Source organism: Cryptomeria japonica, chromosome 7 (assembly GCF_030272615.1).
Source record: "Cryptomeria japonica chromosome 7, Sugi_1.0, whole genome shotgun sequence".
Classification (NCBI taxonomy): Eukaryota; Viridiplantae; Streptophyta; class Pinopsida; order Cupressales; family Cupressaceae; genus Cryptomeria; species Cryptomeria japonica.
In genome coordinates, this window is record NC_081411.1 from 296,606,910 (window position 1) to 296,620,448 (window position 13,539).

The 13,539-nt window shown below is 35.7% G+C and overlaps 1 protein-coding gene across 8 annotated transcripts; it reads left to right on the top strand.

Moving 5' to 3' along the window:
• The first annotated feature begins 317 nt into the window (after positions 1–317).
• On the top strand, positions 318–6,792 carry LOC131048598 (nuclear poly(A) polymerase 4). Of its 8 annotated transcripts, XR_009106470.2 has the most exons (15): positions 319–828; positions 945–1,022; positions 1,228–1,335; positions 1,767–1,829; positions 2,017–2,178; positions 2,436–2,549; positions 2,686–2,748; positions 2,929–3,258; positions 3,340–3,504; positions 3,596–5,014; positions 5,196–5,355; positions 5,548–5,767; positions 5,925–5,998; positions 6,159–6,238; positions 6,403–6,792. XR_009106470.2 is itself a non-coding variant. In XM_057982618.2 (10 exons), the coding sequence occupies exons 1-10, from the start codon at positions 733–735 to the stop codon at positions 4,259–4,261; spliced, it is 1,845 nt and encodes a 614-aa protein (XP_057838601.1). In that variant the 5' UTR covers positions 319–732; the 3' UTR covers positions 4,262–5,147. The 8 variants fall into 8 exon arrangements, 1 of the variants encoding a protein (XP_057838601.1); XR_009106467.2 differs by having other exon boundaries at positions 5,548–5,998; XR_009106468.2 differs by lacking the exon at positions 5,925–5,998.
• Positions 6,793–13,539: the final 6,747 nt, after the last annotated feature.

Sequence of the window (13,539 nt, forward strand, 5' to 3'; positions counted from 1 at the left end):
AGAAAACTATTTGTGAGATGGAAGTGAAATTTTTATTTTATTTTTTGATTTGATTATGCATGCTAGAAACTATTTGTGAGATCAATTGAAAACAAAAACCAAAAAAAACGTAATAACTATTTTTCACTTCCATCTCACAAATAGTTTTCTCGCATGCATGATTACAAGCCGACACTAAATTTAGGAAAACTTTAAAGCAAAAAAAAGAAGAAAAAAACTCTTATTAATAATATAAATACAAAACACGATCCAAAAAGATGTAAGAAAAGTAAACCTAGTGTCTGCGTGGGAATATTGCAAGTGGTAAATCTCCCATAATTTTTTTTAATCTTTGTTTTGTCTGTTCTATTGAGCATGCATTATGGTTTTCAACCGTTTTTGGGGCTCTGTGCATTCCCGGCTACTTTTATTTTGAATTGTCACTCGTTCATCTGCCTCAGTTTTTCTTCTTCTTTCTCCATTGCTTTTCCAGATATATCATGTTATTTTAGTTTTTTTGATATAGTATTTCAGAATATTTTTTTGGGTCAACAGTGGTTATCCATGAAAATCTTTTTTCAAATTTTATGTTTGTTTCTTAATTTGAAGCTCGAATACATGTGAATTAATAACCTGTGTCAATTAAATGAAGTGGAAGATTGCACACAAAAAAATTCTTTTATAATAAATTGGCTTTATGCAGGTAACAAGGCATTCTAGGGCATATTTGGTGTTTTGTAGGATTCTGTGATCATGGCTGGAGAGGAGCGACAGCATGGCATTGTGAGTCCTTTATCAATGGCGGGTCCTACCGAGAAAGATCGTTTAAGGAATGAACAATTAGAAGAGGTATGGACTATGTTTAAAATTACATGGCCTAGCAGCTTTTTTTTCTTGGGTGTTTTGAATTGGGGGCATATGTTTTTGAAATACGGCTCTCAGGGTTTTCAATTTTAATATGCCAGTTTTTGAGGAGTCAAGGGCTTTACGAGAGCCCTGAGGAAGCTGCTTTGAGAGTTGAAGTTTTGGCTGAGATTGATCAGGTTAGAATTCCCTATTCTTGTTTATGTAATGTATCTGAATTACAGGAAACATTGAGGTCAGAAATCTCAATTCTTCTTTAAGTAATTGGGATTTCATATGATTTATCTGAAGTATAGTAAATACCGAGCACTGTAAAAGGGTTTGAGGGTATGTGATAAGATTTGTTTTAATGAAAAGTCGTCTTTGCTGGCTTGAATTTTTCAGATTTCGAAATCATGGGTCAAGCGAGTGACTAAAGAAAGAGGTTATGATGATCAAATGGTAGAGGGAGCCAATGCTAAAATTTTTACATTTGGATCGTACAGATTGTCTGTAAGTTATTGCTCTTTTTCTTTTTTTTTGGTTGGCTAATTTACAATTATTGTCCTGTTTTTTTATAATGCCAACTTTGTAATGAGTTATCTAATGTAGAACAAGGAACTTAATTATATTGTTTCAAGTTTGTACCTCCCTAGGTTTTCAGTTTTGACCTTCGGACAATTTAGTTTGTTGGAGCAAAACTCTACCATGCTCTTTTGCTTTTATTTAGGGCAATTTTATTGTTTTCATAATATTATCCCTTTCCACATATATGTTCTGTAACCCACCTTGAAAAGAGACATTCACTTAACAACTCACACAATGTGGTTTTTATGTAAGTGTGGTTGTAAAGGGTAATGTTAATTCATTATTTTTTTATGAATAATGCAGATATGAGAATAGAATTTTGCCTGCCCAAATGATTACTTTTTTAATGTTCTCAGGTTCATGGCCCGGGAGCAGATTTGGATACTCTTTGTGTAGGGCCATGCTATGTGACTAGGGAGGTAGGTATTTTCGGCTATTAATTATGAAAATGGTAATACTGTTTTACATATCACTTTCATGTTTATGAAATAGCTAGTGGGGAGCTCCATGTTGTGGAATTTGTTATTTTTTGTACAAGACATGTAGCTAGACCACGTTTCTGAAGATAATTTTCAATGTCATAATTAAGTTTCATTTATTTTACAGGAGGACTTTTTTATCAGTCTGCACGAGATGTTGGCTGTTATTCCAGAAGTCACTGAACTTCAACCTGTCCCTGACGCATATGTGCCTGTTATGAAGTTCAAGTTCAGAGGGATATCTATTGATTTGTTGTATGCTAGCTTATCACTTTGGGTTATACCAGAAGTGAGTTACTTTAATTCTTGCAGGAAATAAATTTTTGTTTTACAATGTGTCACAACTTGTCCTTTTTATATTAAAATTCATACTTATTAGTTTTTCGTGTAGTATATTTTCAAGACAATTATTACATCAGGAATACTATATCAAGAGCATAAATTTCTGTTTTATTCAATCGTGATTATTTAGCTATTCATTTTTTTAATTTTATAGTTAGTCACTTTTGAATCGTTGATGGTTCAGAGATATTAATTTATCTGCAGGATTTGGATATTTCTAAGGAGTCAGTTTTGCAAGGTACTGATGATCAAAGTGTAGTGAGTCTCAATGGATGTAGAGTTGCAGAACAGATCTTGCGTCTTGTACCAAATATTGAGGTGAGGCATTGTGTACAGTACTGCACTGATATTGTGTACCAAATATTGAGGCGAGGCATAGTGTACTGTATTGTACTGATATTGCTAATTTGTTTCTTTTTAAACGTGAATATTAATTTAATATATGTATTTGCAGCATTTTCGAACAACACTTCAATGTATGAAACTATGGGCTAAAAGGCGAGGTCTATACTCAAATGTGAGTTATGATATATGATTGCTGTTTTTATGACAGCAAGAGGTGAAGTGTAACAGTATGAGCGTTATTATAATTATTAACTATTCTTAAATAAATGTAATAATTGAACATGAATGTATTTAAGATATATTTTAGCAACTTCCTTGAACATTCATAGTGATAAAATGTGGCTTTTGACAGGTTTTGGGATTCTTGGGTGGTGTGAACTGGGCATTATTAGTTGCTCAGATTTGTCAGTTGTATCCAAATGCTATTCCCAGCATGCTGGTGGAAAGATTCTTTCGTGTTTATACTCAATGGCACTGGCCAAATCCTGTGATGCTTTGTTCTATAGAGGAGGGTACTTTAGGACTAACTGTGTGGGATCCAAGGAGAAATCCTTGGGATAGAAACCATCTCATGCCCATAATCACACCATCATATCCATGCATGAACTCTAGCTACAACGTAACCCAGAGCACACTTCTAGTCATGACAGAGCAGTTCAAGAGTGCAAACAAGATTTGTGAGGTATGGTTTTGTAGAATGTCATTTATGTTGCCGTATTTTCCTATCTGGTGAAATTGAGTTTTGTGATTTGGTTTCTGGCAGGATATTATGATGAATAAGGCAGACTGGAGTTTTCTCTTTAAGCCTTACAGTTTCTTTAAGTCGTACAAAAATTATTTGCAAATAGACATTGTAGCTGCAAATCAAGATGATCTGAGGACTTGGAAGGACTGGGTTAAGTCTCGGTTAAGGCACCTTACTTTAAGGGTAGCATAAAATTGTGCTTTCATTATTTGATATTTGTGTTTTTTATTATTTATAATCTATCTATACTTGAAATTACTGTTTACTTTTGCAGATTGAAAGGTTTACATGTGGGACGCTGCAGGTTCACCCTTACCCTTATGATTACAGGAACCCATCTTCTCAAAAATCACATTGTACTTATTATATGGGTTTACAACGCTCACAAGGAGTACCAGCACAAGAAGGTCAGCAGTTTGATATTCGTGACCCTATATATGCATTTAAGCTCTCTCTGGCCTTTCATCCTATCTGGAAACCAGGGATGGACGTTTTTATATCACATATTCGCCACAGGCAAATTCCATCTTATTTATTTCCTTGTGGGGCAGTATCATGTAGATCTGTGAAAGCTACAAATCAAAGAGGGAATACTTCTCCCGGAAGTAAAAATGGAAATTCTGGAAATGATTCTGCAAGAGATCTAAATCAAACAGTAGCTACTACGTCTACAGAGTCTAGTAGTGGAAACCCAGATGATAATTCTGCAGAAGTTGCAAGTCAAACAATACCAACTCCTTCTGGGTTTCACAGTGTAAGTTTTGATTACAAATCTGCAAAACAATGTGGCAAGGTCATGTGTATGGAATCAAATAAGAGAAAACATGAAGATGCAGGTGAAATGGAAGGAGAAGAAAAACGAGCAAATATTGGGGTTCACCGTATCTTCCCCATACATTCCTCGAGCTTGCCAACGCTGACAAATGATCCCGTGAAGTAATTGCATTAATCTGCGAAAAACATGAAGTTTATGGTTTTAAAGCGGTGTATCGGACTCGAGATTCAAAAGATTCTATCTGCTAAAGTGGCAGAGGATAAGTTGAAGTCTGGCACGTGGGTGCAATTTCCAATGGATGAAGATGTTGTGAAACAAAATTTGTACACGCACAGAAGTTGAGAACCATTCCAGCAACCGTATCAATGCTAAAACAGATTAGTTATGTCCTCCATAATTTTTCTGCTTATTAAAGGTTAAATTTCTTGTGTCAAAATATTGGTTATGCCAGATTGAACAAACATGTTTCATCGGGCACAAAACTAGAGTCAGCAAGGGATAAAAATAGATAAATGCGTAATGGCAGTTCACCATCAATGGAAGAACAATTGGATGAAGAGAAACGCGAGAAAAACTTGCAGCTGGGGTCTTCAAAATTACTGGGGTCTTCAAAGGTCTTCAAAATTACTGAATTCCAGGGTCTTCAAAATTACTGGGGTGGGGTCTTCAAAGGTCTTCAAAATTACTGAATTCCAGGGTCTTCAAAATTACTGGGGTTTTCAAAGGTCTTCAAAATTACTGAATTTCAGGTTGTTGTCCAAATTACTGCATTTCAACATTTAATATCGAAGTGCAGAGGTGCTATACTGGTTCATAGCTCTGGAACAAGAGCATTTACCCTTTTCAAAGGTGCAGGGGTGTTATACCGGTTCGTAACTTTGGATCAAAAGTGTTTAGCCTTTTCAAAAAAGTACAGAGGTACCATAATACCTATATGTTTTATATCATTTATATCATTTGCTTTGAACATGTCCCCATGTCTCCTCTTAAATTTTTTTGGAGACTAATGGTGTAATTTCATGGTATAAATCTATTTATATCTTTTTTTTTTCGTCTTTTGCGTTGAAAAAAATTGAACACCTTGTGATGGCTGTTACAGGTCTGGTAATTACACCGTATGTTTCGATATCAAAATGCAGAGGTGTCTCATGCTTATGCATTGCATAGCATTTGCTTTATCTGTGTTTGCTCTTTAATTTTTTGGCAGACTGAAGAGTGCAATAACCACACTATAATGAAGGCCTGCAATTCTTTTTCATGTATAAAATTCTTCCGACTATGTTTTTATTGACGTAGCAGCAAGAAGTAGCTCAAATAGATATTTCTCCATAATTTTTAGATATATGTATTTAAAGTATCTATACTAATCTATTAACCTTTATTGTTAAAAAAGTTGAGAAATGAAAAGATCGTTAAAACAGATTTGTAATGTCTTTGTCTGTTTATTAAAGGTTAAAATTCTGTGCCATAATATTGGTTATGCCAAATTGAACGGAGATGTATCACTTGCAACAAATCTGGATTCACCAAGTCATAGAGGCGGTGCAGTGGTTAATGGCATTACACTATCGATGGAAGAATGGTTAGGTGAGAAGAAACGTGAGAGTGATTTGCAGCATAAGGGATCTTCTAAATTACCAATGTTTCAACATTCAATTTCAAAGTGCAGAGGTGTCTTAATATTTCTTCATGACATATAAAGCTTAAATTATGTCCAAATTTGTTTCACAGTGCAATACCATGATACAATAGAGGCATGCCATATTCTTCTCCCTATTTTATATTGTTAATATCTTTTGCAAGTATAATAATTTGAGTTACCATGCAGCACTGGAAAGGTCATAACGGATCCTCTAAATCAACCATCCTATGTTTTAATATCAAAACACAGAAGTACATTATGTATGCTTATTATATATTGTTTTAAGTTTGTTTTTTATTGAACTTTTTGTAGACTAAACAATGCAATACCACCATAAATTGGAAGCATGCAATATATTTCCTTCCATTATTTTATATTTATTAATATTTTGTGTTGTAAATTTATGCACTGTGTTCACAGTAAAGGAAAAGGATGGGTTAAAGATGGCCAGGCTCAAACAGAGGAGCACTGATGGAGGATAATTATTGCTACTATTCTAAGTTTTGTCTTCTACCATGTTTATTTTCATCATGTTTTAGGAGCACAATTTTAGAATGTTGATTAAATCTACTCCTAGTAAATACTATAATCATTTGAAAGAGAAGTTTGCTCTACTTCTGAGATATTTAATCTATTTTTTATTGTAAACCTTTTGTTTCTCTAGTGAAGGCAGTTATCTGGTTTGATGGATCAGGAGTTTTAGTTGGAATCGTACTCAAGCATGCAAAGCCGAGACCGAGTGTCAGTTTTTTTTGCAGTTATCTGCAATACGAGCTTGTTTCAAAGTAGAAGAGATTTATGAGAATGCATGTCAGGGCATCATCTATTGGCTTCCACTTGGGCCTTAATTTCCTAATCTGGAAGGACTTTGGTTTAAGAGCTTTTAAATCTACAATTTATTATAAACTAGAATATCACTTAATAATGTGTTTGAAATTGATGCCCAAAGCCAACATTAATATCCATTCAAAATGTTTATTGGACGTAGTTTGGTTTTCATTGTAATTCAACCTTGAGATATTTCAAATGCTAAAAAATAGTTTTTAATTTTTAATTTTTTTCTAATATATTATAATGATTTTAGAAGCGAGGAGTTTAATATAATTTATTTAAATTTTTTTAAAATTTTTAAAATTTGAATTTTAGTTTCATTAGACTTCAGCATTGGAAGAATTTTAGATTTGTTAATTTGTTTGAAATATATCTTTTATAAATTATAGATCTAAGAGATATTTCTTGTTGGCACTTAAATATGAAGTTTCAATTTTACAAATAGTGGATGAATCCTTGTCCCTTTTTGCACTCTTGACCTTGTTAGTCTCATCATATATATAGTTGATATGAGATGTTCCTCAATTGATTTGCCTTGGTCATTGTGATAAAAAGAAAGAGAAAAAAGCACTCCATCATTGGAGGTGCCTCAAGATGACTCCTATGCTAATGATGCTAATGAGAGTTTAGATCAAAAGTTATATCTAGACATGGAATCTATTAATATGTATGACAATGATGTATGCTACTTGCTTTTTATCCTAGAGCTTGGTAATGCTAACTATAAAATTGTCCTTTCTAATGAAGTTTTGGATTCTATTTCTATGGATGATAATATTATATTGGAACTTGAGTTATTCATTTGGCCCAGCTTACAAATGATGATGATGTTTGACAACAATATATATGCTAAGTTGAAATTATCTTATCGCTCAACTTGATGGTGTGCCAAAGATTTTAATTTTTAAGTTTGACTTGCAGGAGGAAGATTTTCTTTATGTAAATCAACAATTTAATGATTCAATTGTAATAGTGAGGTAAGCAAGTATGACAAAGATGAATTCATGGATAAAGAAAGTTCACTTTCTTCCATGACTTTCAATTCCTTTGATGCTAACCTATTTGTTTTTTCAAGTTTCATCACTTGATGATATGGACATAAATGACGTGTCATGGGATATGTCTAGCACCTATTATTTATGACTATCATGTAGTATTGATTTTGAAGATGGAAATAGCCTTCACCCCTCAAGAAGTTTTAATAAACTCATCCATGTAGGAAAAAATCGGCACTTCTTGTAGTAGAGTGGTGAAAATAATTTCAATTTGAGGGAGATCAACTCCTCCAATAGGCTTGTCTTTAATAGTCTCAATTAGATCCCATGTTAGTGCTCATATTTTCTAGTCTCAATATGGTAGTAGTGGATGATTTCTTGTCCCTTTGTGCACTTTTGTCCCCGTCATCCCCCATGTGCTCATTAATCTATTAGTAGTTGCAAAAATCCATGAAAATTTCAAGCGAGGGACATTTTTGGGTCCTTTAACTTGATTTGTCAATATTTTGGGGTTCTCCTTCCTTGGGTACCATTTTATTCATTCCTTAAAACCTTGACCTTTTTTGTTAAGTTCTTTGTTGTGTCAAATTTTTGGGCCTTTGCTTCCTTAGGCACCATTTTGTTGGCAACCTCACTCCTCAACCTTTGATTTGCCTATACTTACCTTAAGTTTTCTTTTGGTACTATATTTTTGGATTTCATCTTCCTTACTAAGTATTTGTTTTCCCTTCAATCATTAAAGCTATGCCCATTTTCTTTATTTCTTATTAGCATTAGAGAATCAAGCTTACTTTTACTTGTGTACACTATTTTCCTTATTCCTAATCCTTGATTCATATTGTAACCTAACTCCCTATTATGCATCTCATTTGTTTTTTATTATCAAATACACTTTTTATTCCTCCTTGTCGACTATCAAGGGTCACAAAGGAACCTTGGACTTTACCATCAAGATCCACACTACAAAATCCTCCTAGCATTCTCATCCTCACTTTGTGCTCTATCCTAGGGTTTTAGACCACATAACCCCCAATTCCTATTGTCCTTCCTTATTCTTGATATTTGAACTCTTGGATGAGACGATTTTTTTTGCAAAAAGGTTGAGGATGAGCCCATTTAAGTTTTCTCAAATTGATTTTCATCAATAGTCATAAATGGGGGGGCATAAAATGAATTTTTTTTGACAACTTTGCAAGATGCTTGCTTGCTAAGCATAGAGAATGTAGATGGCTCTGATCCATTGGGCCTCATCATAATTGGAACTGAACATCTATAAATAAAAAAAGAATAAAAGATTGAGATGCTTATCTAGAATCATAATTATAATGTGTGCCTCCTACACATGGTTCTAATCCTAAAAATACCTTTGCATCAAAACTGAGTGCAAGAGCAAGCCAAAATTTTGTGATTCCTAGGGGAAAAGTAGCTTGTGCACAAGCACTTCTTGGAAGGGGAAAATAGTAGGTAATATAATTATGTATAGAATAAATTGAAGATTTCCTTACAAGCAAGGTCTTAGATGAATCCCATATTGGAAAAACCTTGCCATTAAGCTTGGAGAGGGGGAACGTTTTGGCTTCCTTGTAGCTTGTGATAACATATGGACCACTCTAGATAACATTAAACTTTGAGTGTTTTCCCAGTTTTGCTTTGTCTACATCCCATTTGAGCACTAAATCTACCTCTTTGAAGATCCCATTGGTAGCTTTCTTGTTAAAACTTCTTTAGACCTATGCTTGATGAGTTTTAAATGTATGTGTAGCTTGATTTCTAGTTTCCTCTAGTTCGATTAGCTCAATAAGTGTTGTCATTCTTTACTAGATCTACCTGAAAAATAATTGAATAGATTAATTGAACGATATATAAACGTATATATAGATTTTACAAGATGATGTTCTATAAAAAGAATAAATCGTTAAAGTAAAAGACTAAAAAGCTAAATGCTAAATAAAGCTTAAAAACAAATTAAATAAAAAGCTAACTATGTGTCTTTAATAAAGAAGCAATAGTTAACACTTAACGAGCTAAAAATTAAAAAGCTAAATGACCATTAAACAAGGAACTAAATCTAGGTGACTAAAATATAATTAAATATTCTAATACCCTCCCTTAATGGTCATTCTATCTATCACACCAAGCCGCCCTCTAAATTTGACAAACTTGGCTAGGCTCAGAGACTTGGTGAAGATATCTGTAGTCTAATCTTCTGTCGGAATGTACTGCAAAATCACTGATCCATATTCAACATGTTTGTGGATGAAATGACAATGTAGTTCCACATGTTTGGTCCGCTTGAATGGAAGACTAGATTCTTGGCTAATTTCAGAACCCCTTGATTATCACAAAACAAGGGAGTAGGTCCTGGTTGAGACATTTGCTTGTCTGCAAGCATCCTATGTAGCCAAATTGCCTCACATGCTGCCTTTACAGCTCCCCGATACTTTGCTTCAGTCGAGGAAAGAGCTATTTCCTGCTGTATCTTGCTGGTGTATGTGACTGCACGTATGCCCAAGCTAAAAACATACCCAGAAGTTGACTTTTTGTCATCAACACAACTTGTCCAATTCGAGAATGTGAAACCAACTAGCCTAGGATCTTTGCTTCTGCTATACAAAATGCCAAAATCAGGAGTGCCCTTCACATATCTTATCACAAGCTTGGCTGTAACCCAATGTTCAACTTTTGGGGCTAACATGAAGCGAGAAATATAGCTCACAACATAACTGATGTCAGGTCTAGTGGTAGTGAGATAGATGAGTCTACCCACTAGTTGCTTGAATGAAGATTCATCTACTACAGGTGAATCTATTTTAGCTAATAATTTCAGCCCTATCTCCATAGGTGTAGATTCAAGTTTGCAATCTTGTATTCGAAACTTATCCAGTAGGCTCTTGGCATACTTTGATTGAGAAATGAATATGTGTCTATCAGTCTGCCAAACCTCCACACCGAGACAGTAATGGAGAAGTCCCAAATATGTCATATCAAAATGCTTACACAAATTTTGTTTGACCTACATGATCAAATGTGCCGCACTACCAATAATGATGAGATCATCAACATAGACTAATAGAAATAAAATATCATCACTAGTATGTTTGACATAGAATTTGGGATTGGAAGGACTCCTCTGAAAGCCTTGATCAAGCAAGTACTTATCAATTTTTATGTACCATGCACAAGGATCCTGTTGAGGCTATAGAGTGCTTTGACTAGTCTACATACCTGGTGCTCCTTACCGACAACCTTGAAACCTTGGAGGCTGTGTCATGTAGACTTCTTCCTACAAATCACCATTGAGGAAGGCACTCTTGACATCCATTTGATGGGATTTCCATCCAAACTGAGTTGAGAGAGCAAGGACAAGCTGAATGGTACTCATCTTGGCTGTGGAAGCAAATGTCTCCTCATAGTTGATTCCCTCCTTTGAAAACCCTTTTGCTACTAGCTGAGCCTTGTACTTATCAAGGGTTCCATTAGCTTTATACTTTACTTTAAACACCCATTTGCAATCAATGGGCTTCTTCCCTGGAGGAAGATCTGACAATACCCAACTGTTGTTTTTCAGAAGACTATATTGCTCAGCTACCATAGCCCGTTCCCACTCAGGTACACCTTTAGCCTCTGTATATGTCTGAGGCTCATAAATACTGTGAATGTTGGCCAGAAGAGAAAAATAACTGTGTTTTTCTTTCTCTTGCCTCTAGTTGATCTACCTTCAATGAGCTCATCATCATGAAGATCATCAATGGTCTTGGCCCACCACTTAAGCCGAAGAGCAGAAGTACCAACATTTGTTGCAGGATGAAGAACACCTAGAATATCTGGAGCAAGCTCATTTGGATGTGGATCCGAATGGTCCTAAGAAAATTCAGGTGGTGCAATGTCATGCCTGGGAGACCCCACCACTATAGAGTCAACTGAATCCCTCCCATTAGGTGGAGCTAAGGGAAGGCGAACACCCATACTTGCAACCTTTGGAGGCTGATCCTCAATGCTCGAATCAAGAGAAAAAGGTTGAAAAGGCCCTCGTTCTTCATCAAATACTACATCTCGACTGAATATGAGATGACTAGTGTCTACACCAATCAGCCGATAAGCTTTATGGTTGTTACTATAGCCGCTGAACATCAATTTTTGACTCTTTGGATCTAGTTTGGTGTGCTTTGCATCTAGAATCCAAACATAAGCTGTAGAGCCAAAAAATTTCAAATGAGTGATTTTGGGCTTCCTGCCAAACCAAGCTTCCTCTGGAGTCATCTTCTTAACGACCTTTGTGGGAGACCGGTTCAGAAGGTAGACTGCAGTGAAGACCGCTTCCACCCAAAAGTGTTTTGGAACAATTCTATGCTCCAACATAGACTGAGCCATCTCAATGATTGTACGGTTCCTGCGCTCAACAACACTGTTCTGCTGAGGGGTGCAAGATTTGGTAAGCTGATTCTTAATGCCATGTGATACACAAAAGTTGGTGAACTCTATAGAACAAAATTCTCCTCCATTGTCGGACTGAAGAGTGACTATCTGACAACTAGACTCTTCTTCCAGTAAGGCCTTAAACTTCTGAAACATGGTAAACACCTCTGATTTCTGCATAAGAAAATACACCCACATACATAGAAAATACTTGTATCCAGGGACTGATGGAGTGTTCATGGGACCACAAATATCTACATGAATGAGCTACAAGGCCTTGGATGCTCTCCAAGCGTCTCCATCTAAAAACAAAGTCCTATGCAACTTTCCAGCTTGACATGCTCTGCAAACTCCATGATTCAGAGTTTGAATCTTAGGTAATCCTACAACTAGATCCTCTCGAACCAATTGAGAGAGATAGGGGACATTCAGATGCCCATATCGCTGATGCCAAAGAGTGTTGACGAAAGTACTCCTAGCTGTCATGGTGAGCTCCTGAGAACTAGTAGAATCAACAAGTCTATAAAGACCATGATCCTCAATGCCAACTGCAACTATAGTGCGAGTATCCCTGTCAACAATCTTGCACTTGTGCAACCCGAAGATGACATCCAACTGTGGTGAATGCTGCATAATCTGACTGACTGATAGTAGATTGAGCTTCATACTAGGTACAAAGTGTACATTAAGAAATATGAAATCCCTCCCACCAGATGAAATCTGAACATTGCCCTTGCCGACAATAGTATACTCTTCATCTCCACCAAAGACACTGAATCAGTGAAAGGCATGTACTCTGTAAACCAATCTCGTCAATGTGTGAAATGTTGAGAGGCTCCAAAGTCAATGTACCAAGCTGATGATTGAACATCATTAGATGTGGTTTGGGCCATGAATGCATACAAAGATTCCTTTTGATCAGGATGCGTGGCATAATTGGCTTTCTTCTTGGACCCTCCTTGTTTTGATTGCTCAAATGCTATCAATTTCGTACAATCTTTCACCAAATGGCCATATATATGACAGTAGGAACACTGTAAACTCTTCTTCTTTGAAGACTGCTGAGGTTGACTTTGACCTTGTCCTTTTTGCTGGAAGGACGAAGCTTTACCCTTGTTCTTATTCGAAGCTGAGGTTATGAAATCCTGTTTAGTGGATGAACTAGCATTGTTTCCAAACTTCTACTTCCATCAATCCTGGTGTAGAATCTTGTTGCAAAGATCAAGAAACTTCAGATGAACACTAGTAGATGAGATATTGAGTGTATTAATGAAGTGATCGTAGGATCTAAGAGGGTTTTTCAACATGATCACTACCATATCCTCTTCCACCATGGTTAGGCCTATAGCTTCCAACTGGTCATGGATGTCTTTGATCTTCGTAAAATGTGCCTAGATAGATTAATTCTCATCCATCATGATAGAAAACATCATATTCTTCAGAAAGAAATCTCGACTCTTGTCAGACGTTTGATGAAGATCCTTCAAGAGATCCTAGATCTCTTTAGCTATTTTACTTGAAGGCACTTGAGGGAGTTGATCATCTATGACTAAGAGTTT

Excerpts from the sequence above, each read along its gene's own strand:
- LOC131048598 (XM_057982618.2), top strand. The coding sequence starts at position 733 with ATGGCTGGAGAGGAGCGACAGCATGGCATTGTGAGTCCTTTATCAATG. Across the intron at positions 1,023-1,227 it reads TTTTGGCTGAGATTGATCAG|ATTTCGAAATCATGGGTCAA; the intron begins GTTAGAATTCCC and ends TGAATTTTTCAG. Across the intron at positions 1,830-2,016 it reads CATGCTATGTGACTAGGGAG|GAGGACTTTTTTATCAGTCT; the intron begins GTAGGTATTTTC and ends TTTATTTTACAG.